The sequence below is a fragment of the Alosa alosa genome, chromosome 1 (assembly GCF_017589495.1).
Source record: "Alosa alosa isolate M-15738 ecotype Scorff River chromosome 1, AALO_Geno_1.1, whole genome shotgun sequence".
In the NCBI taxonomy this organism is placed as follows: Eukaryota; Metazoa; Chordata; class Actinopteri; order Clupeiformes; family Clupeidae; genus Alosa; species Alosa alosa.
The window spans coordinates 6,543,924-6,567,134 of record NC_063189.1 but is presented as its reverse complement, the minus strand read 5'-3'; the positions used below and the strand labels follow the sequence as shown (position 1 = coordinate 6,567,134).

Genomic DNA, 23,211 nt, shown 5'->3' with positions numbered 1-23,211 from the left:
ACGTCTGAGCTCTGTTACACTTTCATACTGCGCATAGTTCTTATTTTTAAAGAAAATAAAGAATATATATTATCATTATCCCTGTCTTATGCTGACAAGCTATCAAACAACAATGCACACTTGAGTGGACTAGGCTACATTCAGACATTCTGCATGTGATTCATTCAGCCCCTCAGTGTGTAAACAGCATATGGATAAATGCTTATGGAAGTTGAAATCTGCCTCTCAGTGTGTAAATAGCATATGGATAAATTCTTATGGAAGTTGAATGTGTAAGTGGAAACAATGATAGGTGTGAACTAGCAATTGACATAATAGAGGTAGTATCAAAATGCATTTGATAGCCTAATCAGCTGAATATGACAATATGACAGATTGACTACTGTTTAACTGATCTTACTCTGGTGTTTAAACATATTCAAGGGTAGACAAATTTATCCCGTTATCATCCATTTTTAACTGTTCCTGAACTTGTTAAAAACATGTTTAGATTAGTGGCATCTGTCCATACTGTCCAGGCAGTTTTGCAGTGAGATGTGACGATGATGCCATTAGCAAGGCAAAATAACAGCACTGAGATGTGCAGATCCACACAAGTCTGGGATAGTATTTGCTTATGGCTCTCACTCTTTATTTGTTTATTTCATTTTCATTTATTTTGTTGATGATTTACATTTTGCTCTTTATGCATGAAAGCTGATCACATTTACGGTACGTTTCCACCATCACCAAGATGAACTTGGCACTCCCCTTCCTTGGAAATTAAAATGTCTGCTTTGGACATCCTGAAAAGGAAAAAAAGGAAGGAAGCAGGTTGAAATAAAGGTCATCACAAGTAAGGTGTCCTGCACCACATACCCCAAAACAAGCAGAACAAAAAATACATTTCTTAACACCTCGAGGGAAAGTGTGTGTGTGTCAAATGACCATGTATTTACCATCACCATAAACTCATTATTGACAATGAAGGATTTAAAGATTGTAGGTTTGATGCCCCAAACGGAGTGACAATGAACAGACTGAGTGAAATGAGGCGTTATACTCACTGTCTCTGCACACAGAGGGCACACTCGTTGCCATAGGTTTGCCCGTCTGTTCCACACACTGGTTCCAGATTGAGTGGACATGCAAGTATTTTAGCCATGTCTCCACAGCTTGGCTGTTATGCAACCAAACAATTGAATGTCAAGAATGTTTTCAAGATTTTGGAAGAAACTGAGTGATAAAATACATTGGATTCTCTACGATTTCTTTCTATAAATTATTCAAGATTTAATTAAAGGTTGTATCAGCGATGGCGGGGTAACGTCACTTAGGGGCAGCTGTGGCCTACTGGTTAGCATTTCGGACCTGTAACCGCAGGGTTGCCGGTTCGAACCCCGACCAGTAGGCACATCTGAAGTGCCTTTGAGCAAGGCACCTAACCCCTCACTGCTCCCCGAGCGCCGCTGTTGATGCAGGCAGCTCACTGCGCTGGGATTAGTGTGTGCTTCACCTCACTGTGTGTACACTATGTGCTGAGTGTGTTTCACTAATTCACGGATTGGGATAAATGCAGAGACCAAATTTCCCTCACGGGATCAAAAGAGTATATATACTTATACTTATACACTTCTGTTGACGTTCAAACAAAACAGAGAGCTAGCTCGCTACTCCCTCCCCCTCCCTACCATGCAACTGAAACTCTCCTAAATGCGCATTATTGGTTGGAACACTTTATTTGGCCTTTGAGTGTTTGGCAACACTTGTTGGTAGCAATTGTTTTTGTGTGCAGATCTCAGCCTATACACGTTTTTTTTTGACAGCCTGCTTATGGTGTGGGCAGCTAGCGGATTGTTAGGAAAGATTAGATGAGTGTGATCATTTATGTTTGGGCCTACAATCGCTGATACAACTTTTAAAATGGTCAGTAAATTTCTGTGACCACAATAGACACCAAACAACATAGTGGCAATAATAGTGACAATAGTGATTTGGCTTGGGCTGGCCTGATGAATGGTGGCTTTCTGAATCATATGGCCATCATAAAATGCCCCATTTCTGTCTATGTAAATCAGCAGTTCAAATGTAAACATTCCAAATTCCAAAATGTTCCAAATGTAAACATTCCAAACATTACCTTTCTGGGATTTACTGTCTTGCCTTCTGCACCTGTGCAAGACAGATGGTGAAGTGTGTTGTTCATTTTATGATTAAGGCAACATTCTGACTCATGACCTCACATGTCCATCCATGATTTGAACAGTTTGCTTTTTCAGTCACCAAAAGGAGTGTGTTCACAGGTCTTTTATTTTCAAAAGAAAATAAAAATCTATCACTTTTGTAGTAGCCTAATATGACGATAAATTCAAAGGGACAAAACTTCTCGGACTGACTGCAGAGTATGGACATGTCAGAGGCAGAAAGCAAATATACTACTTGGTAAATTGATTATGTGAATGTCTAGTTTCACAAACAGGGTAAACGCTTGACATTATTACACATAAATAAATGTCTGTGTACCTCAAAATATGTGATCATGTTGGATAATTGTATGTTATAATGACTAGACTTAGCAGCACCTACACAATTGAAAGAAAAAATGCAAAATGCAAATTTTGATATAATTTTGAAAAATGCAAAATGATATTTCATTTTAAAACTATACCACACATCATATTCTCAAAAAAACAAAACATAAAATTGATGAATAGATAGATAGTTAGATAGATAGATAGATAGATAGATAGATATACTTTATTGATCCCTAAATTGAACAGAAATTGTAGAAATGGCAAAAAAACAAAACATAAAATTGAACAGAAATGGTAAGTATTTGAAAAATAGGCTAATTCTCCAAATCTCTAGGCGTAAGATAAGAAATATAGGCTGACCTGGTTGAACTTATTGAGCATAGGAAATATGTCAGATATGCATCAAACTTAATAGTCTAGTAATAGTCAGGGGGCCAATTCTGAAAAGGGCTTCCGTTAAGACTTTTGCGGACATGTTTTGGTACAAGCTGTCACCCTATTTTTATAGGTAGAAGACACCCATAGGTAAGATAGTAGGGTGGTTGTCAAGGTGAATTCTTTTTTTGTGACTTGTATGAGCAATTTCCGGCCAATTTTTTGGTTTCCTGTTCATCACTACATGCCAACAATAAATGTTGAATATCACCACAACCACAAGGACCATATACATAATAAACGAATCAAATGAAAGCTAACACTCATGGGCTGTCTGCAGAAGTGTTGGAATGGACATGTATTGTACACTGTAAGAGACAACAGAACATGAAAAAAACAATCTCCGCCTAAAGAGAACCATCTTTCAAAGTGAATATCAGCTTGGAAACATAGCATAGTACCCCAAAACCTCTTTCAATCAGTTCCCCTATCTATGGGAATGAGTCAAGCCAAGTGTAAAGCTTGTAAGGCGAGACAGTGCAATGCTGCACAAGTTATAATTCTTTAATGTCAAGGTGGAAATGTAGAAATGTAGATGGTGGTCTATGGTGCTATTTCACTTTATTAATGTACCAGGTTGTAACACAAATTATATTTAATTGACATATTACTATAGTTATTAATTCCATCCTCACATAACTGCTCTCTCACTTCTTTAGATTTAGGGGTAAGTAACTAGTTAGTAGTAATAACTATATAATAGTCGTATGGCAAAGGTATGTTTTTCCCCATCCAAGCAGTAACTCTCAGGTAGGCAGCCAACAGAAGGCACCCAGGGACCATTTCCATTGTGCTCAAACTGAGTCCTCATCAGTGACACAAAAGAAGAGTTTACTGTTTTGATAATGAACACCTTCCCAATGCAAAACATGCATGCATGCATTCAAGGGCATAATATAAATTTAATCTACAAAACAGGAAAACAGATAGAGATAGAGATAGATAGATAGATAGATAGATAGATAGATCCACATAGAGCAAATAGAGCAGAACAGTGTTGATTGACTTGTTCAGTGGGAGGGCGACTAGTGGACAGTACGTACACAAACGTGGAGAAGGTGAAGACGCAGACAGACTATGCAGAGAAGTCTATCTCTCCTCTTCCCTTAAGTGAAGTGTTGAACAGTTCAATGGCCCTGGGGACAAATGACTTCCTCAGTCTGTCAGTTGTGCAAGGCAGTGAGCGAAGTCTCCAGCTGATCAGGCTCTTCTGCTTTACAATAGTGCTGTGGAGTGGATGACATTGATTTTCCAAGATGCTGATCAGTTTGTTCAGGGTCCTTTTGTCTGATATTGAAGTGATGCACTCCAGTTCGGCTCCCAAGAAAGAGCCAGCTTTCCTTACCAGCCTATCTAGTCGCCCAGTATCCTTCTTCTTTGTGCTTCCTACCCAGCATACCACAGCATACAACAGCAAGAGGACACTGGCAACAACAGACTGGTAAAACATCCTGAGGAGCTTACTGCAGACATTGAAGGACCGCAGCCTCCTCAGGAAGTACAGCCTGCTCTGCCCTTTCTTGTAGTGCTTCAGTATTGGCTGACCAGTCCAGTTGATTGTCCAGTTGTAAGCCCAGATACTTGTAGGTGTTTACCACCTCCACATTGACCCCATCAATGGAGACTGGTAGCAGAGCGGGCTTTGACCTGCGGAAATCCACCATCTCCTTGGTCTTTGAAGTGTTGAGTTGAATGTGGTTGAGTTTGCACCATTGCACAAAGTCCTCCACCAGGCTCCTGTACTCCTCTTGTTTGTCCCTGATACACCCCACAATTGCAGTATCATCGGAGAACTTCTGCATGTGGCATGACTCGGTGTTGTAGCAGAAGTCAGATGTGTACAGGGTGAACAGGACTGGAGAGAACACTGTTCCCTGTGGAGCTCCGGTGCTGCTGATCACAGTGTCAGAGAGACAGCTCTTCAGTCCAACGAACTGTGGCCACTCAGGCCTAGTCCACACGTACCAAACCGATCTTTTTTTCCTCCGTCTTCCCTGGAACCGTATCAAGAATATTTGCGTCCAAACGGATCCATCTCAACACGTTACTTCATACCCCAGGCCTATAGGTGGCACTGTGTCTTTACAGAAATTCACCAAAACTTGCAAAGCTTGCGCTTTAAAAACAGACAGAATAGGCTACGGTGAAATGGCTAGTGGAAGGAAACCAGAATTGTTTGTGTGGACTGAAGGTGAACTGTCAACTGTAGCCAACTGTAAAACTAATAAAAAAAAATTTACGGTTTGTGAAGGGTGCAGTCCCGTCCTTTATTTGGCTAACGCAGGTAGGCCTACTAATCACCTTTACTTTCTTTGGTTGTAGGATAGTCCGTGATTCACATTAGTTTTGGCCTTCACCGCAATTAGGCTACTAAACGCAAGGCTTACCCAAGTTCTAGGCTATTCTGTCGCCACATTTATAATATTGCTATAAAACCTTCGTTAGTAACAGTCAATACTTTTGCCTGCATCAAATCGCATTAGTGATTCAGTGTGCTACCATCGGCTTAACGTGAGTTCTAAGCGTCTTTGTATGCTTATATCTGATTTCACTCGACTGTGAATGCATGTATATATGTTGTAAGACATGTAAAATAAATAAATTAATGACACTGGCACTACGCACAAATTAATGTAGCCTAAATTTACACCGCACTTTCCTAATAACTTAAGTTCTCTCATTTTTGGTCACTGACAGTAGCTAGAATGCATAAAAAACACCGGGAAAAAACAGTGTTCAGTCCACCAAGTCATAAGCTATCGGGCCAAGCGCAGCATCAGTTGTGATATTTATCTTAACGGAGTGTAATTGTAGGTAATGTCATGTATGAAAACTAGTATTGTTAGGCAATACTATAAGTGCAAGTCCAGGGCAGCTGAGGTGTGGCGATGACATCATCGATACGCAAGCAGGATGTGCAGTTTCGCTGTCTAAACGAACTCAAACGGCTACGGTTTCCAGATTTCTCCACTCTGGGACCAGGTTTCAGAAAAAGTGCGGTTTCGGCAGCGTTTACAGGATTCGTTTTGGACGCCGCCAAGACTTTAAGCAAAACCCCTGGGCGTTTAACCTAAAAAGCGTCTCCGCGGTGGACAGGCCCTCAGTCAGGTAATCTGTAATCCAGGATACCAGGGGCCTCATTTATAAAAGTGTTGCGTAGAAAACATCCTTCATTTGATCTTAGATCATTTCTGAAATGATCGTGCGCGGTGATTCAGAGAAAAGTAACGACGCATCAAAAAAAACGCGTCGCGTGCGCCACCCTTCCAGATGTGCCCATTATAAAATCACAAATGAACGCCAACTTGTGCGCAGCAGGATGGTTTTTAGGTCTCCGCCTTGTAAACACCCCCTCATCAATATCATTAGCATATGTTTTAATGAAATCAATGGCCTAAAAGCTGTAGCCTATGTAAAATTATATATTAAAAACATTAGTATAGGCCTAGCCTATGCCATCTGATGTTAACTAGCCTATATCGTCCAGTTCAATAGCTTAACTAATTATGTTTTTTTTTTTCCAGCAAAGCTTTCTGGAAAGAGATCGTGATGCATCCATGTCCATTGTCCTCGGCTCGCTTTCATTCCTTTTGTTTGCAGTAATGTGAATAATCAACATTTAGTATGTTTAGGCCTACTTTGTAGAAAAAAAAAATTGGGTAGGCCTACCTTATGAAGGAAAGACCTCTAGGCCTACAGCATAATCCTATACGTTATGGTACAGTAGGCTACTGTAATGCTTTCAATATGATCCAGGGTAATATGCTGATTTAGCCTACAAAACAGAGGACTAAATTATAAGCGGGATATGTCATGTAGGCTTAACGTTTCTTTTAGGATAGGCTATGTTTTTGCTGAAAAAGTAGCCTAGTTAAACCGGTCATTATTAATTAATTCTGCATATCTTTGCTATCGTTTTTTCTTTCAATAATGTCAAATGGCTTAAACATTTTCCTTTATTGTTTGCTTTATGCCTACCTTTATATTTTAGCCTACTCACCTATTGTCATCTAATCTTGGGCACCGCGGCTGCCAAAAAAAGCAAACAGGTGCGGCTTCTGCACCTCTTTACGCAACTCCCGACGAACACTAAATATGAAGATGCCCTGCTTTCAGAGGATAACTTCCCGTCCCTTGGTTGTGTAGGCTATATATGATATAAAATATCTATAGCCTACATTGTATAGCTTACATTCAAATATTACCTTTCTGTTACGGAGCTGGGAATAGGCCTATGAGCTAAATTAGATGTAGTGGAGGCTAAACGCGAGTAAACGAAGTTTATCCACCTCTGCAATTTCAGAAATAGAGTTTAGGCCTACCCACCTCTTAGTTTATCCACCTCTCAAAAAGAGTTTATTCACTTTTAACATTCAAAACGGTATTATCCAATACTATCCTATATTCCCAATACTGTACATTAACCTCCACCATTATCAAACATGTTCTGAATGCCTTTTTTTAAAATCCGACATGGCATGGCGCAAGTCCACCTCACCAAGATTGCAGAATTCATAGTTCACCCACCTCTTATTTTTACCACTACATCCCTGGCACAAATGTAGCCTACTTTTCCTCTCCTAAACGAGGGCAATTGGACATTTTATGGTCAATATTAGATTGGTGAGAACACCAAATATACTAGATCACCTGTAAGAATGTTTCAATCATTCTATCGTAGGTCTTGGTGTTTTTTAGATATTATGAAAATAAGCTATAATGCTTTTTTTCACTTTCTTAAGTGGGCTATAGTTCTCATTAGCAGTTTTATGCCAAACCATGAAACATTTAGCTGCGTCCAAAAACGTCTTTAAAAATCTTCTGATATTGATCATGCATATGGCAAAGAAAGACATGAGATCGATTGGTCTTGGAATTTTGAAAATGCATCGCACTTAGACCTCAGATTACTTGGAGTACCCCGGCATTACCACAAGGAAATGGTCGTATGTCAAGTTTGAACCTGACGTGGAGATAAGCACTTTTCCACGTCAAAGACGTTTTTTATAAATCTGAGAGTTGGCATGGATTTGAGTGTACGCACAGTCTAAGATCAAATCTGTGCGTAAGAACGCTTTATAAATGAGGCCCCTGGTCAGCGTCCACACCCTTCTGCAAGAGCTTGTCTCTCAGTCTGAGGGGTTAGAGGGTGTTAAAAGCACTTGAGAAATCAAAGAACATGATTCTCACAGCAATTTTCCCCTTGTCTAGGTGAGAATGTGTCTAGGACATATGTGATGGCATCGTCCACGCCCACTTTCTCCTGATATGCAAATTGTAGCGGGTCTAGTGCATGGCGTACCTGGGGTCTGAGTATGCGCAGGACCAGTCGCTCCATTGTCTTCATCACGTGTGATGTTAGAGCGACAGGCCTGTAATCATTAAGCTCACTTGGGTGTGGCTTCTTAGGGACGGGGGTGAGACATGATGTCTTCCACAGTGTTGGTACTCGTCCAAGACGGAGACTCGGGTTGAAAATGTGCTTCAGTGGCTCTCCCAGTTCAGCAGTACAGACCTTGAGCAGCCTTGGACACAGTCTGTCCAGCCCGGCTGCCAATATCATGCCAAATAATCTGAAACAATGTAGTCATACAGTAATGTGGCAAAACTCAATAATAATGATGTGAGTACCTGAGTATTCTTGCACCAAGCTGCACAGACACACCCACATGCCTCACTACAAAATATTCCACTTTTTCGACATCAACACTGCCTGGTACTGTACTGACATCCACTTTCCTTGCATCCACATATCAGCAGCTCCAAGCACCAGGCCTGTACAGGTTCTTTGGTTAAAAGTTGGAGGACAAGAATCCTTCATGTGCCAACCAACTGGTTGTTGAGGGCAACTGTGGATGGGTCACACCGTGGCTGCACAATATTCATTTCCTAATTTAAATGAAGATCTAAGTAGAAAAAACCCATGAGCTATTTTAAGGCAGAATTCAGTGCCTATTTCAGAGATGGGTTTTATGTAAGTCAATTCAACATGTGAACTGCTTTGTTTGTTGATTAGTAAAGACTGTGTAACCAACTGATTGGCCTAAGTAAGGTATTAATGTTTGGGAAAATATCCTTTGGACAGACATCAAGTTTTGACGAGTGCAATGTTGTGTTTTGACGAGTGCAATGTTAGGCTACTGTGCAAGACGGCGGGCCGGTCTTTCTAGACTTTCTGCCAACTCTCTTTCAAAAGACAGTAAGCTATTTAACTGACCTGATGGATGTCTTCACCAAGTGAACAAAGTGAACAAAACACTTAACCATGCATGCATGTAGCCTAAGGAGTGTCCAAGGTTAGCAATTCCTGTTTGGCTTGTTATTTGTTGACACTACAGCAGGTTAGAATGACAAGAACAGACAGTATAGCCGTGAAAGTCGAAAATATTTTAGGTGTGCCAGACCGACGATTGGATGTCACAGGCACACCCGGGCACATGCTTATGGTTATGGTATTTAGCAGACAAAAGCGACATACAAATAACAACAATACAAAGTTAAACTAGATGTACCGCATAGCGGTACAAAATATGACCGCCGCTCAGTCCTGTACATCCGTTCCGCGAAAATAAATCACACTTCAATTTGTCTCCATATTTTACTCCATCCCCACTCTTGAAACTTTTGTGTATGCTTGTTTGGCATGCCTGAGTGTGTGTAAGCGGCTGCACAGAAAGTACCCTACTGGTGCTGAAAAGGTGAATAGATTGTAGAATAGCCAAAGAAGATGTAGAATTGTTATAAAACCTTTAAAATCTCTAAACAATCACAAGTAGGGCAGTTCATCACAGTTCATCCATTGCAACTGGATTGATGAAAGGTCACTTACACCTGTAGGCTACATTGTATTTGGGAAAAGCAAAAAGGTATCAGCATAATGTTATTTATTTATTTATTTTTATGTATTTATAAACAAAAAACATCTCTGTCAGTTCCATGCCGTTTTCAACAGCTATCAAAACAAAGGTCATTTTGGATGGATGGATTTTTTTTGAATGTTTCTTCTTCTACATAAGATTTTAGTCATCTTTAGTTCATGTAATACTTTATTGTCAATGCACAAATTAAGTAACAGTAGTCTGAAACGTTATTGTTAATGCACAAATTAAGTAACAGTAGCCTAGTCTGAAACGAAATGCTGTTTTACATCTAACCAGTGGTGCAAATAACTGACATGTCCAAATGGGCCTTGATGAAATGCGCCGCTAGACTGTTCATACACATTTTAACGGGCCAAAGTTGAAAAGCTTTTGTCCGCTATTGTTAGTGCAAATATAGGCTGATTCATGTTCCCTTGCATTGTTTAACTGAGGTCCATGGCTAGTCTGGCTTTCATCAGACCAAGCTCAATCTTTTAAGAAATCAAAAAATAAATATGGGCAGATCAGGCTGGGTTCACCAAGCCTAGTCCATAGGCACCCGATATTGTTTAATTTTCCGATTGAGATATACACGCCTGGCTATTCTAAATGCAAAAATGCATCAGGGAGTTATGACAAAACGGTAACTAACAAACTAGATCCTAATAGAAAGTTGTTAGCTTCCCTAAGCTACAGGTAGGATTATAAGGTAGGCCTATTGACAACATAAATTGTCAATAGGCTATGCTGGCGACACAAATAAAATCTCCTTTGGAAACCAATGGCTTACTTTACAGTATCAAGCGGACTTAAACTGTCATATCGCGGGCGAAAAGTTGTAATAACATTCACGCAGCTCCATGAGTCAAGGAAAGCTAATGAAGTAGCCACTTCTAAATGGGACCCACTACACAGTAGCTTAAGGTGTTTTGCTAAAGCAGCCATAATGAAATGAAGGTGTCATTGTTTGGATACTTCACACACACATGCTTTTTTAATTTCACAGACTACAACTACCAAGCTGTAATCAAAGCACATCGATTCCCCTCTCACACCCCTGCACGCACTTAAAACAAAATAAACAGGCGCCTCAGTCTCACGCATGTATAGGCAAAACTGTATCAGACCGGTGTAACGTTGGTAAATCTTCCATTGCACAGAATGATTTTGTAGCACGTGCAATAAATGACAGTCGAAAGATACAAACAGTGCTGCTATAGTGCTGGTATAACCGCATTTATAGTTTTCTACAAATGCAATAAATCAAATGCCTCCATCACTCAACCAACGCTTTAACGGTAACATTACCTAGGTCCTTATTGATATTACAAGATTAACGTGCCTGCAGTAAAAACCAAGCATGTCCGATAAACATCCTCAGATTTATTTGGCTTCAAGAAGAAATGGGAATTACACTTCATGTGAACATCGTCCTATCCTTATTAGATGTTCGCTGCGGTAAATTACAGTCCTTGTATGAAGCGTCCATTGTTTTTTCCAACCCACTTTTAACTTCCAACAAAATTATGTCTCACTGCAACGATGTGCCATCTAGTGGACAAACGACTACTTCTCGCCAATACTGAAAATGCAGCCATGATGATGATGATGAATATTTATTTTGGCTTTCTTTAATCCTACTGATTTTCATTTTTACGGGGGCAAATCACAAATGAGTGATTATGAGCCAGGTTGATGTGGGCCCTTGAGACCAACATACCATAAAAGATTCACAGAGAACTGTGTCTGCCCTACCCTCCTTTTCGGGGTCCAGTCCAGCGGGGGCTGCAGATGAAAACGAAAAATGACGGTTCCATGCTATCCATGTGGGGGTACATGCTCACCAAGTTTTGTGTACCCCGGTCTTTCAGTGTCCCGGGAATCCTTGTTGGTGTAACGTCACTAAATGTACACATAAATTATTTTATTGTAAGGCCCCCATGAACGAAAGTACACAAAACTTGGCATGCATTCAGAGGGTGTCATAATGATCCTACACTTTTAATTTCGTGCAGTTTTGACCTTGTCAGCCAGAGATATTGAGATGAAAACACCTAATTTTTTGCTTTTTAATTTTTAACTAGGTGGCGCTATACATGAAATAAGTGGTAATGGGATGGGTTGACATGCCCCCCTTAAGACCAACATACAAAAAAAGGTGGACCTCCCTAGGCCCTACGGTTCTCGAGATATTCACAGAAAACTGTCTCCGGCCACCTACAGGCCAGTTGGTGTATAGTAACATAAATTAATTTATTGTGTGGCCCCCATGAACGGAATTCCACAAAACTTGGCGTGCATACAGAGGGTGTCATAATGATCCTACAATTCCAATTTCGCCTGTGCAGTTTTGACTATGTTAGGTCACAGATACCTTCAATTACACCACCTCATTTTTACTTTTTGTGTTTAACTAGGTGGCGCTATACATGAAATGAGTGGTTATGGAATGGGTTGACATGGCCCCTTGAGATCAACATACAAAAAAAAAAAAAAATGGTCCTCCTAAACCCCACGGTTTTCGAGATATTCACAGAAAACTGTGTCTGCCCTACCCTCCTTCGGGGGTCCAATTCAGCTGGGGGGCTACAGATCAAAACGAAAACGATGGTTCCATGCTATCCATGTGGGGTTACATGTCCACCAAGTTTTCGTGGTACCCCGGTCTTTCAGTGTCCCGGGAATCATTGACGGAAATTTGGGCATGAAAAAAAAAAAAAAAAAAAAAAAAAAAAAAAAAGAAAAAATCTGACTAAACCTATATGATCACTTTTGGCCAAGGGCCGGGCGGTCATAATTATCCGTGGCTACGCCACTGCTTTGTGTAATGGAATTGGTGAGTCTTGAAGTCTTCAATAATTAGTTTCCCTTAAACTTAGCATTTACATGAAGCACATGATAAGTGCATTCCACTCAGATAGGCTACCACGGCTCGTCATTTCTACCTATTTTATTATTAATGTAAGGGCTTACTGTAAGATATATTATTCTATAAATTAATCCACTAACGAGATTCCGCTTCGCGTCGGGCCGTATTACAACACCGACTGTGCATTAATTTCTGTTAACAGACCACCGTGTCGTCCATTATCCCTTACTTATCATGCTTGCACATAAGTTGGATTATATTGCACATTTGCCCAAAATTACAGTAGGTAATATAGAAGAAAATGGAAGGGGGGGGGCTTTTACCACTTTTAAGAATATAGTGTTAAAATGGCCAAGAAAACATTTTCTAAGTTGACAACCTGGCTAGAACACATGCTGAGGGGGTTAAATATTAATACTGGATAAGTTGTACAGTATGCTTGTACCCCAAAGTTTTAATATCAGTTTTGGCCCCCTGACTATAACTACCAACGAAATTTCAAATTTCGACTGATATAGCCATAAAACTACAATTTCTGTGCAACACATTTTCTATTAATATTTGTAAAAAAATACATACAATTACGTACATTATAAATACTTACTTAAATTATGTTGACACAAGTAACAATAATAAACACTTCATATATTGTATAACCCACATATATTTAACCTTACATTGATGACGCAAAACTACATTTGTTTCAGATGTCCACTCCAACATTTCTCTTGCATTGGAAGTGTATAAGAATTGTCATTGACCAGTTGCCCTGATTTTTTTTTTTTATCCTTATGAAATGACTTGCTTACCATGATTGTTAAACAACCCAAATCAGGTCTGGAAAACAAATGTCAGGCCTCCATAATGGACCACTTAATTCAAGAGAATATTCTGCAGCTAATTTTCATCAGTGCTAGCTGTGCTGTTGTTGATATTTGGAAGGCCTCTTGGCTGTTAGACGGTCAGCACAGTAGTTTTGTATAACTCTGTAATGCTTCCTCAAGTGGTCACATATATGCCATTTTTCAGCATTCAAGTCATACTGTGTAGCATTTAACCATTGGCAACCAGAGCCTTGAAAATCAATGTGCATGTAAGTGCACGTAAGTCAGTCAAGTGTTAGTAAATATCAGCCAAAAGGCTACTCAACAGTGAAGTCACAAACAGCACAGTAGCCTACCTGCAGTGAGGACAAAGAGTGTGAGCAACAGAAGCAGCATTTTAAAAGCCATTTTCTCCTTCAGGTAAGCACTGAAACGCTTGCACATAACCACACCAAGTTTTGATATACACAGGATTCCACAGGTGGGAATTGAAGCACCTGACACACGGAAATGAAACAGTGTTTACACACACAGTTCATTAATATCTAACTAGCACTTGTCTGAGCAATCTTCTGTTAGGTATGTAGTGTACCATTGGCTCTGTCCATTGGCTCTGTGCAACGCATTGACAAACTTCCGTTTTTGTCTTAAAGTTGACAAACCAGTTTCTTGTTTGTTGTCATCGTTGTCAAGATGAGTGCTTCAGTTGTACCAAAACGTAAGAAGCCCATAGCTTGTACAGTCATTTCAGGGTTGTTAGCCTTTATTTAGACAAGAAATTAGAGGGGGTCAAAGGAGGCACACAGGAAGCCCAATAGTCCCTGTGGGCTCTGAGGCCTTATGTGCTGTCACTTGAACAGCAGCTCCTCTGTTCACCACACTTATCATTTTTCGGTAAGGATCTTATGTAATTTCCAGAGAAGCTGACCTTTGGACAGTCTTAGTCAGATGTGATTGTCATGTTCTCCCTCTGCTGTTGAGCTGTGTTCTTACTCTCACTTCACCTCCAGTGGATTATTCTGGAAACTAAGACTAGGGTGTGAAAAGCACTGGCTCTATGGTTGACTATTTGTGGAGTCAGAGGACAGGAGGGCTTGGTGACACCAGTTAGAGAGAGCAGCTGCAGTCGTGGTTGTATCTCACTGTCTGACCTAGAGTCACACAAGCACAGCTTTGGGAAAGACAGGCCAGCCTCAAGACTGTACAGTTGATATCCAAGCAATTAAAACTAGATGTACCGCATAACGGTACAAATATGACCGCCGCTCCTATGCAGGAAATCGATGTCCTTAATTTCTGTCCACTCCATATTCAACCTTGATTCAAATTCTGTGCAGTTCTGAACATGTCAGCTAAAGATACCTGCGATTACAATGCCTCATTTTTGCCTTTTCATTTTTTACTAGGTGGTTCTACAGTATATCACAACTAAGTGGTTATGGGATGGTTGAGATCTCCCCTTGAGACCAACATAAGAAAAAAACGTGGTCATCCTTGGCCTTAGCTCTGCTGCGGTCATAATAAGATAATATCATAATGTTTTGGAGTTTATTCAAATGATTAATGGTAGATCTGTTTTGAATACCTGTCCTTGACTTTACTTTGCCGGAGGTTACATTTTGCTTTCCTACCTTGAGTGAAAGACATACAGTAATGCAGAGTTTGAAGATGAAGATGAGGGCAACTAACTTTGTCAGTATCTAATCTTTTATATCAGTACAGCGAAACTACACTGGCTAAACTCTTTAAGGACCTCAAGAGAAATTTGGTAAGAATGTGAGTTAATAGTAAACCCAGTGAAATGAAGCTGATGACCATCTGTTAGATAGAGAGATGATTCAGTGTATAACTTAGTTGCAACTTACCTGGTTTGAATAGCACTCTCTGGTGGCACATGATTAGAATAGCAATTTGATCAGTCTTGACACCTCAAATGGTCAAGTGTGTCTTGCTGGTTCACCTCAAGGCATAGACTGTGTCAACAACTCAAGGATACAAATATAAAGATTATGCTTCATGTCTAATCTCATATCACAGCTGTATTACAATAAGATACTAAACCTCCTTGGATTTAGGATGAGTAACACCAGCATAATAGCATAGTTACTGACTGAACGTGATACTGACACCACTTGTTTATCATTTCAATAAATCAGTGACAAGAAAACCCATCAATGTATAATATTTATATTTGGCAAGAAAGATTTGAATACATGAACTTCATGAATTATGGAACAATTTGAGTCATTCTCAGTTGTGGGCATTTGTTTTGAAAAACACATTCTACATTGAAAGGGGATCCATTTTCTCTCCGAAATTCTACATTTTCCTTTACGGCCACATTCAGGTCTAATTTAATATGTCAGGGTATCTAGTCCCTATAAGGTCATCTGAGATTCACTTCTTCAAGTTTTATCAGGGTACAATGGTAGTGTTTGTATCCTCTTGTAACATGGTATACTGTAAAGGCAGTTATGTACACAACAAATGCACCATTAGTATGTCTAAAGCACATTTCACCAGTCATAACAAAAATAAAATGTATAAAAACATTTACAAATTTGAATAGTAATGCACTTGAATGACAGAAATTACACATTACAATCCCTTTGATTAGCACCATATCCATGGTATATTTTCACGGGAACACTGACATGTGCTCTAAAACACAACAGTGCATCAATAATTAATTCATATTATAAAAATACATAAATCTATCACATCCAGTACTGCCGACTGCCAAATCTTACCCATCTATTCAATTGCCTGCTATCGCATCTTAAACACACATACACTCATAAACAGAAAAGAGCAGAATCGTTAACAGATTTAGAAGAAAGTCATTTAGACAAGTACAGTGAATATGCATTGCAACTATTCTAACTACAGTAAGCTATTCTGTTCTTTGCACGGGTTATAGAAGATTGGCTGCCTTACTGACATCTGATCCCTACATCTGTGTCAGGGATGAGAAAAGCAGCCTACCAACTCTCAGCACAAGACCAGTATGGGTGGGGAAAATAATCCATTCAAAAATTCTCTAGACTTTCCATGCATAGGCAATATTACAGTGCTTTTGTAGTTGTAGTGAAGGTGGGGAGATCTTGGGACATGATAAAGTAAAATAAACAGGAGCAGGCACCATCAGAAAGAGATAGTGGGTGTGCTCATCTCCAAATGATCTAAATTAAGTTCCACTCATTTGCCTTAACTGGTTATGGGCCCATCAGTAGATCCAAATATTGTTGATCAGGGCTCTAACAAACATTTCTCGAACATTAGCCTTCCAAAAACACTGCTGGGTATCTAGTTGATTGTTTTGTGTTTATTGAACAGAAAAGCCCTCTAGTTTGTTGAACTGATCAGTTAGTAAGAGCCTTTTACTTGAGCACATCCTCCTCTCATCTCTCACCTTCTTTTGACTCCAATTTAATGGGCAGCCAGCAGACCGGCTCTCCGAGTTTGGGGATTGGGGGGGTGGGTTGTTCAGAGGCCACTGACCTGGCCGACGGGGGAATGGACAGGACAGGACGGGGGATATCGGGGTGAGAGGGAACGGGCTGCTGTGGGCACCCTCTAAACCTCTGAGCTGTCAGAACGCTGCCATGCACTGGCCATGCCTTGGTAGCCGCCGTTGGCAGTGTCGCGGTACGCCGAGCTGGACGAGGTGGCGTACGGCGGGCACTTCTTCCTCTCCGCCCGCTTCCGCCGCACCAGCAGCGCCACCAGCAGGGCCAGCAGGCACAGCAGCAGCAGCAGCCCCGCCACGCCCAGCAGCGTGGGCACGCCCACGGGCAGAGCCCAGTCCGAGTCGGGCTCGCGCCCCAAACTGCCCTCCACCAGAGGGTGCTCCTGGTGGCCCGCGCTCGGCTCCAGCGCCCAGGGCTGCCTCTGGCTCACGCGGATGCGGTCGGAGCGGTCCAGCGCGATGTGCTGGATGTTGGTGCCTCGACTGTTCTCGATGCCGATGTCCAGAGCGTCGGGGTCAGGAGCGGAGCGGCGCTGGCGACCCACGGGCTGGCCCGCGAGGCTCGAGGAGACGGCGTGGTGGTACTCCAAGCTGCGCTTGCCAATGCCGCGGTTGGCGTTTTCACGGGAGCGAAGGGTGTAGATAGTATGGATGAACCACTCCCGGCCAGCGGCCACCTGAGGCACAGAGGTCAGAGGTCAAACATTCAGGAGCATTCCTACCTGGTACACAGGTCATTCAGAGACATCATTTTATTGGAATAAACACAAAAGGACTGAAATATTTTTTGGAAATATCATGTATATGTTGGGGTCTGGCATTCCCAAAATATTACATTAACATACCAAATCTTAGCTTTAGTAATTATTACATGCCATGACCATTTACATTAACAGACACAGAAAACTTGTGAGATGATTAGAATGATTTGTCTTCTTTTGCTACCTGGAAGAGTGGGGAGGAGGAGAGGGTGAAGCCATCAGAGCCAGCCTGTCTCGTCAGAGGCAACGCTTCTGAAGAGTCCTGAGCCAGAATGGCATCAAATGAAACGTCTCCGAAGGCAGTTGCCTGGGTCTCAGGCTGGGCTTTGTCCTGATAACACACACACACACACACACACAAATAGAAAGTAATTTCCAACACATAATTAGACACAGTACTTTTCAAACGGACATCGAATAAGAACTAGAGCAAGAAGTATTGAGAGTGGATTGCCATACCAGGATCTTAAAGCGGTAGAGCAGAGAAGGGGCATCAGCGAGGCATCCGTACTCCTTATTGGTGGGGTTGTACTTGGGCACGTACCCATCCGCACCAGTGCAGAGGAAGACCTTCTCAATGCTGCAGGAGAAGGACTCACCCAGGTTCTGCACAGGGTCCACCATCACACGGCCATAGATGGTAGAACCTGGAAAACAGACCCATTCACATTCACATGGGCAGTCATTGTGACATTTGACATTTGTGACATTTGGTCTGTGTGTGTGTGTGTGTGTGTGTGTGTGAGTGAGTGAGTGAGTGAGGTGTGTGTGTGTGTGTGTGTGTGTGTGTGTGTGTGTGTGTGTGTGTGTGTGTGTGTGAGAGAGTGAGTGAGTGAGTGTGTGTGTGTGTGTGTGTGTGTGTGTTACGTGTTACCTTCAGAAAATGCTGAGTCACTTCCTTCTCCGAAGCCCATAGATCCATCAGACAACCAAAGCTCTTTTTTGGACAGCAGGAACATCTGGGTGTTCAAACTGAACTCTGCTGACACTGGGTCACTCACCTACACAAACAATCGCAGGGGGAGAGTTACTGCTGCTGCTGTTTAGTGCTGTGCTGGTGGTCGTGGCCATTAAAACTGTTTTATTGTCATGTGTTGCTGTTTAGTGCTGTGCTGGTGGTCGTGGCCATTAAAACTGTTTTATTGTCATGTGTTGGTGTTTGGTGGTGTGCTGGTGGTCGTGGCCATTAAAACTGTTTTATTGTCATGTGTTGGTGTTTGGTGGTTTGCTGGTGGTCGTGGCCATTAAAACTGTTTTATTTTCATGTGTTGGTGGTCGTGGCCATTAAAACTGTTTTATTGTCATGTGTTGGTGTTTGGTGCTGTGCAGGTGGTCGTGGCCATTAAAACTGTTCTATTGTCATGTGTTGGTGTTTATGGGTGTGCTGGTGGATGCGTGCTGGTCGTTGCATCTCTAATTTGTGTGCTGGTGGCGGGACTTGAAGTAGGTTGTATGGGAATGCAGTTTGCTGGAGGTATGCGTGCTGGTCGTTGCATCTTTATGTTGTGTGCTGGCTGGGCTGACCTGCTGGAAGCGGATGTCCATGTCGAAAGTGAGGGGCTCTCTGGGGTGGCAGACGGGGGGGATGCTGAACTCTCCATTGGGGGAGGCACTGCAGGGGATCAGCTTCACCGTGTACGCGCCTGAATAATCTCTGATCTGCAGCACAAACGCAAATACGCAGTAGTCAATATAATCCTCCAACAGCAGTACGGCAGCAAATACGCCATACTGTCACCTCAGATATGACAGGGCAGAAGTATTTACAGTAAACTACCCTAGAAATACATATGTGATATACATACATGATTAGGGCTGTGCAATTGATCAAATCAATCGATTAATCGTGATTATGACTTCCACGATTATGAAAACATAATTTGAAATATAATGTTGTATTGTGAATTATTCTTCTACATTCAGTTTCATAACAATGCTGTCCTTTTGTCTTGAGTTGTTGTGTGCATTATCTTTTTACATGTCATTTTTCCTGTTGGACTATATTTCAAATTAAAAATTAAAAAGAGTAATCGTGTTTAGTAATCGTGATCTCAACATTGAACAAAATAATCGTGATAATGATCTTTGCCATAATTGCTCAGCCCTTTACATTTGATAAAATGAAGCCATAGCAGCTCTTAGGCCATGTGGAAGGAACTCTCTGAGGAACTCACAGCGAAGTCGGACACAAAGCTCCACTGCTGCATGGGCTGGTTGTAAGTGGGCTCCGTGCGCACCAGAGAGATGGTGAAGGTCAGACCAGGGTGGTCAGCAGACATCACCATGGACGTCAGAGAGGTCGCTGAGAACAAACATGGATGCAGTGGTAAGGAAACAATATAATTTCACTACATTTAATACTGAATCTCTATGTATGTGACAAATAAAATTCCTTGAATTCCGGAAGGTCCACCAGACATAACACATTCTGTTCTAATAATGTGTACTGTTTTGTATGCTCCCTTACCTGGGTGTGACATAACAAACTGGCCCCTGAATCGAGCCTCACTCTTAAAGTTGACCACCAGGCGGCCCTCGTCGTTGATACGCATGCTGGTGGGGTACATGGCTCCTGTGGAGTACAGCATAGCAGGGAATGGCCATTAAAACTGGTCACTAGCCATTAACACATCAAATCCACTCCATGCTCCTGTTTTCAGCACTAGGTGGTGGTGGGAGTGGACCACTAGATGGTGCTGTTGAGTTATGTATGGAGCTCCACCACTGTAATTCTACCCCCAGTTCTCTGACTCCCTCTGCAGACCGTCATGAGAATAAACTATAATGAACTACACCATCATCACATAATAAGACATGCTGTTTTTGCCTTTGTTTTAGCTAAGAGAATCATACTGGTTAGGATTAACTGTCCCTAACATTCACTTTGAGTGACAGGGATTTGGTCTTTTCTCCGTGTTCTTGAAGAAGAACTGCTGAATCTCTTATCTTTCTGTCCCCCTCCCTGCCCACTCCCGCATCTCCCTCGAATGACATCATCAACTCCACCTGGCACCTCACCTTGCAGCTCTGCCTCAGGTGGGCTACCAATGCCGTCCTGCCACAGAATAGCTGTGTCATAGACGAAGGTGAGGCGGAGCTCAGACTGCAGGTCAAAGTGCTGCCATCCACCCACAGCCACAGGAGAATGGAACACGTAGGAGACGAAAAGGGGAACCCGCACCGTCACATAGGACTGCACCAGGTTTAGAACCTACAGAGAGCACAGCACATGGAGAGGGAAGGCTGTTGATTAATATCTTTATAAAAATGTGGAACCTTTTATGTGTCATCCAGAGATTATTGATTAGACATTGATTATGCAATAAATGACATAAATACGTAACACAGCTGTCTGATTTGACACCTACACCAATCCTACAAATGGAATTAGGGATCAGATGTCACAGTGTAAACATGGACCCAAAGTCTGTGAAGCCCACCTGTCCGTCTGTGCCAATGGAGCCGCCGCAGGTGTTGAGCAGCTCGGACATGTCATAGTAGCTGTTGAACTCCCACAGACAGGCTTCCAGGTTGAGGTTGCGGTAGAAACGCAGCGAGTTGGCGCTGCGCATCGCCAGGCTGTATTGGTACGCCGACGTCTCGCCGATGATCTCGGGGTTCTTGGTGGAGTCAGTGATGAAGCCGTGGCCAGTCTGGATCTCATTGAAGTCCAGCAAGTTGGAGCAGCGGTGGTTCCCCACACGGGTTCCGTCAGGGCTCAGCGTCAGCTCGAAGTTGGAGAGGGGCCGCGTGGAGATGACCGGCATCATGCCTGAGGAGAAGCCACAGCGCCACAGGACAGCTCAGACGGGTACGCAAACACAGTTGTATCAGTGCAGTACTGCTAAAGGACCTTTACTTGTTATTCGGGGCTGTCTTCTGAAGATACGCTAACAACAAGCATGTTGCTAACACAGAACATATATGAACACAGAACATGTATGAACACAGAACATATGAACACAGAACATATATGAACACAGAACATGTATGAACACAGAACATGTATGAACACAGAACATGTATGAACAGAGAACATGAACACAGAACATATGAACACAGAACATGTATGAACACAGAACATGTATGAACACAGAACATGTATGAACAGAGAACATGCATGGACAGAGAACATACATGAACAGAGAACATGTATGAACAGAGAACACAGAACATGTATGAACACAGAACATGTATGGACACAGAACATGTATGAACACAGCTTTGTGCCCAGTCCAGACTCACCATCCATGTGCGGCATGCTAACAGTCAGTTTGATCAGGTTTGGGTAGTCAGGGTCGTCTGGTCCTGTGTAACGGATCTTGGCAGAAAATGGTTCAGCACCCACAGTGCCAGGGATACGTGGCTGGCACATACCTGAAGACAGAGGAAAAGAGGAAAAGCCAGTCACAGCTAAACTGATTTATGAACATTAAATATTGTTTTACAATAGTGTATATAATAGTATATTGTTTTAGAATAGCGTAATCACCTACATAAAAGTGAGTTACACTCCTGAGTAAACAACAGAGTAGAGACATAACCCATAGCCTGGCACCCTCTTCACCCTTCAGACAGCAGTGCTGACAGCATGGCATGGGTCGTCCACTTACCCTCCTCTTGGCTGATGGAGATGATGGGGGAGCTGAGCTCCAGGCCGGCTTCTCCCTTGATGTTGTAGGCCCGCGCTGCGCACTGCACCCGCGACCCAGCCTGGAAGTAGATGGAGTCCAGCGTGATGGACTTGGTGTTGGTGAAGAAGGTGTTTGTGTCCACCTCACGCATGGGGCTGGTCACCCCATCTGGCCCCGTGGGGGCGCTCACGAGCCAGCGGTACTGGGTCAGGGTATCGTTGATGCTCTCCAGTGTGCAGATGGAGCCTGTCTTATCAAAGTCAGAGGATTTGGGGTTGCAGGCCTGATGGAAACACAGAACACAGCACTTTGTAAATATATGGGTATGGGTATAAAACTATATTAATATATAAAGATGTCATTATGCTAATTACAGGTAAAGATGATGAAATCATATGATATGGGAAAATAATGATGACATTTAAATATGGAAAGATATTGTAATGATTTGGGACAGTTTTGCATGCTGACATCTTACAGGAGCTGGCTGGTCAACTCACCGTGACGCAGACAACAGGATATCCATTGGGGGGATGTGGGTGATTTTTGACACGTCCTGTGTCATCATAGGTCAGCAGGGAGACCACCTGCGGCACAGCTGGGAAGGTGACGTCTGCAACACTGTCCATCTCCTCAATGTAAACAATAGCTTTGCTCATCTGAAAAGGGAAGGAGTATTTGTCCAGTGAAATCCTTGTGCATCCCAGCTACGACACTACAATCCCAGTCCCTAAATCTATGAAATGGTTGGATGTATGATTTGGATTTATTTTTCTCCATATTGCATCTAAGATGTGTAAAAAATACACACAGACAAGACTTGTCCACCAGGACAGTTCATATGTA

General features: G+C 42.1%; 2 protein-coding genes across 2 annotated transcripts in view; both read right to left on the bottom strand.

Annotated features, from left to right (window-relative positions):
* Positions 1–609: 609 nt before the first annotated feature.
* Positions 610–14,095, bottom strand: spink4 (serine peptidase inhibitor, Kazal type 4). Its single transcript, XM_048252968.1, has 4 exons — positions 13,858–14,095; positions 2,120–2,151; positions 1,047–1,159; positions 610–785 (listed from the first exon to the last, which is right to left on the bottom strand). Exons 1-4 carry the CDS (start codon positions 13,943–13,945, stop codon positions 707–709), a joined length of 312 nt encoding a protein of 103 aa, XP_048108925.1. The 5' UTR covers positions 13,946–14,095; the 3' UTR covers positions 610–706.
* Positions 14,096–15,672: 1,577 nt separating this feature from the next.
* Positions 15,673–23,211, bottom strand: part of frem3 (Fras1 related extracellular matrix 3) — a 32,489-nt gene continuing 24,950 nt past the window's right edge. Inside the window, 12 exon segments of the mRNA XM_048259904.1 lie at positions 15,673–17,647; positions 17,916–18,062; positions 18,191–18,378; positions 18,606–18,732; positions 19,256–19,390; positions 19,906–20,033; positions 20,199–20,303; positions 20,750–20,942; positions 21,172–21,503; positions 21,977–22,108; positions 22,345–22,648; positions 22,866–23,024. Coding sequence (XP_048115861.1) covers positions 17,078–17,647; positions 17,916–18,062; positions 18,191–18,378; positions 18,606–18,732; positions 19,256–19,390; positions 19,906–20,033; positions 20,199–20,303; positions 20,750–20,942; positions 21,172–21,503; positions 21,977–22,108; positions 22,345–22,648; positions 22,866–23,024 — 2,520 coding nt within the window. The 3' untranslated portion in view covers positions 15,673–17,077.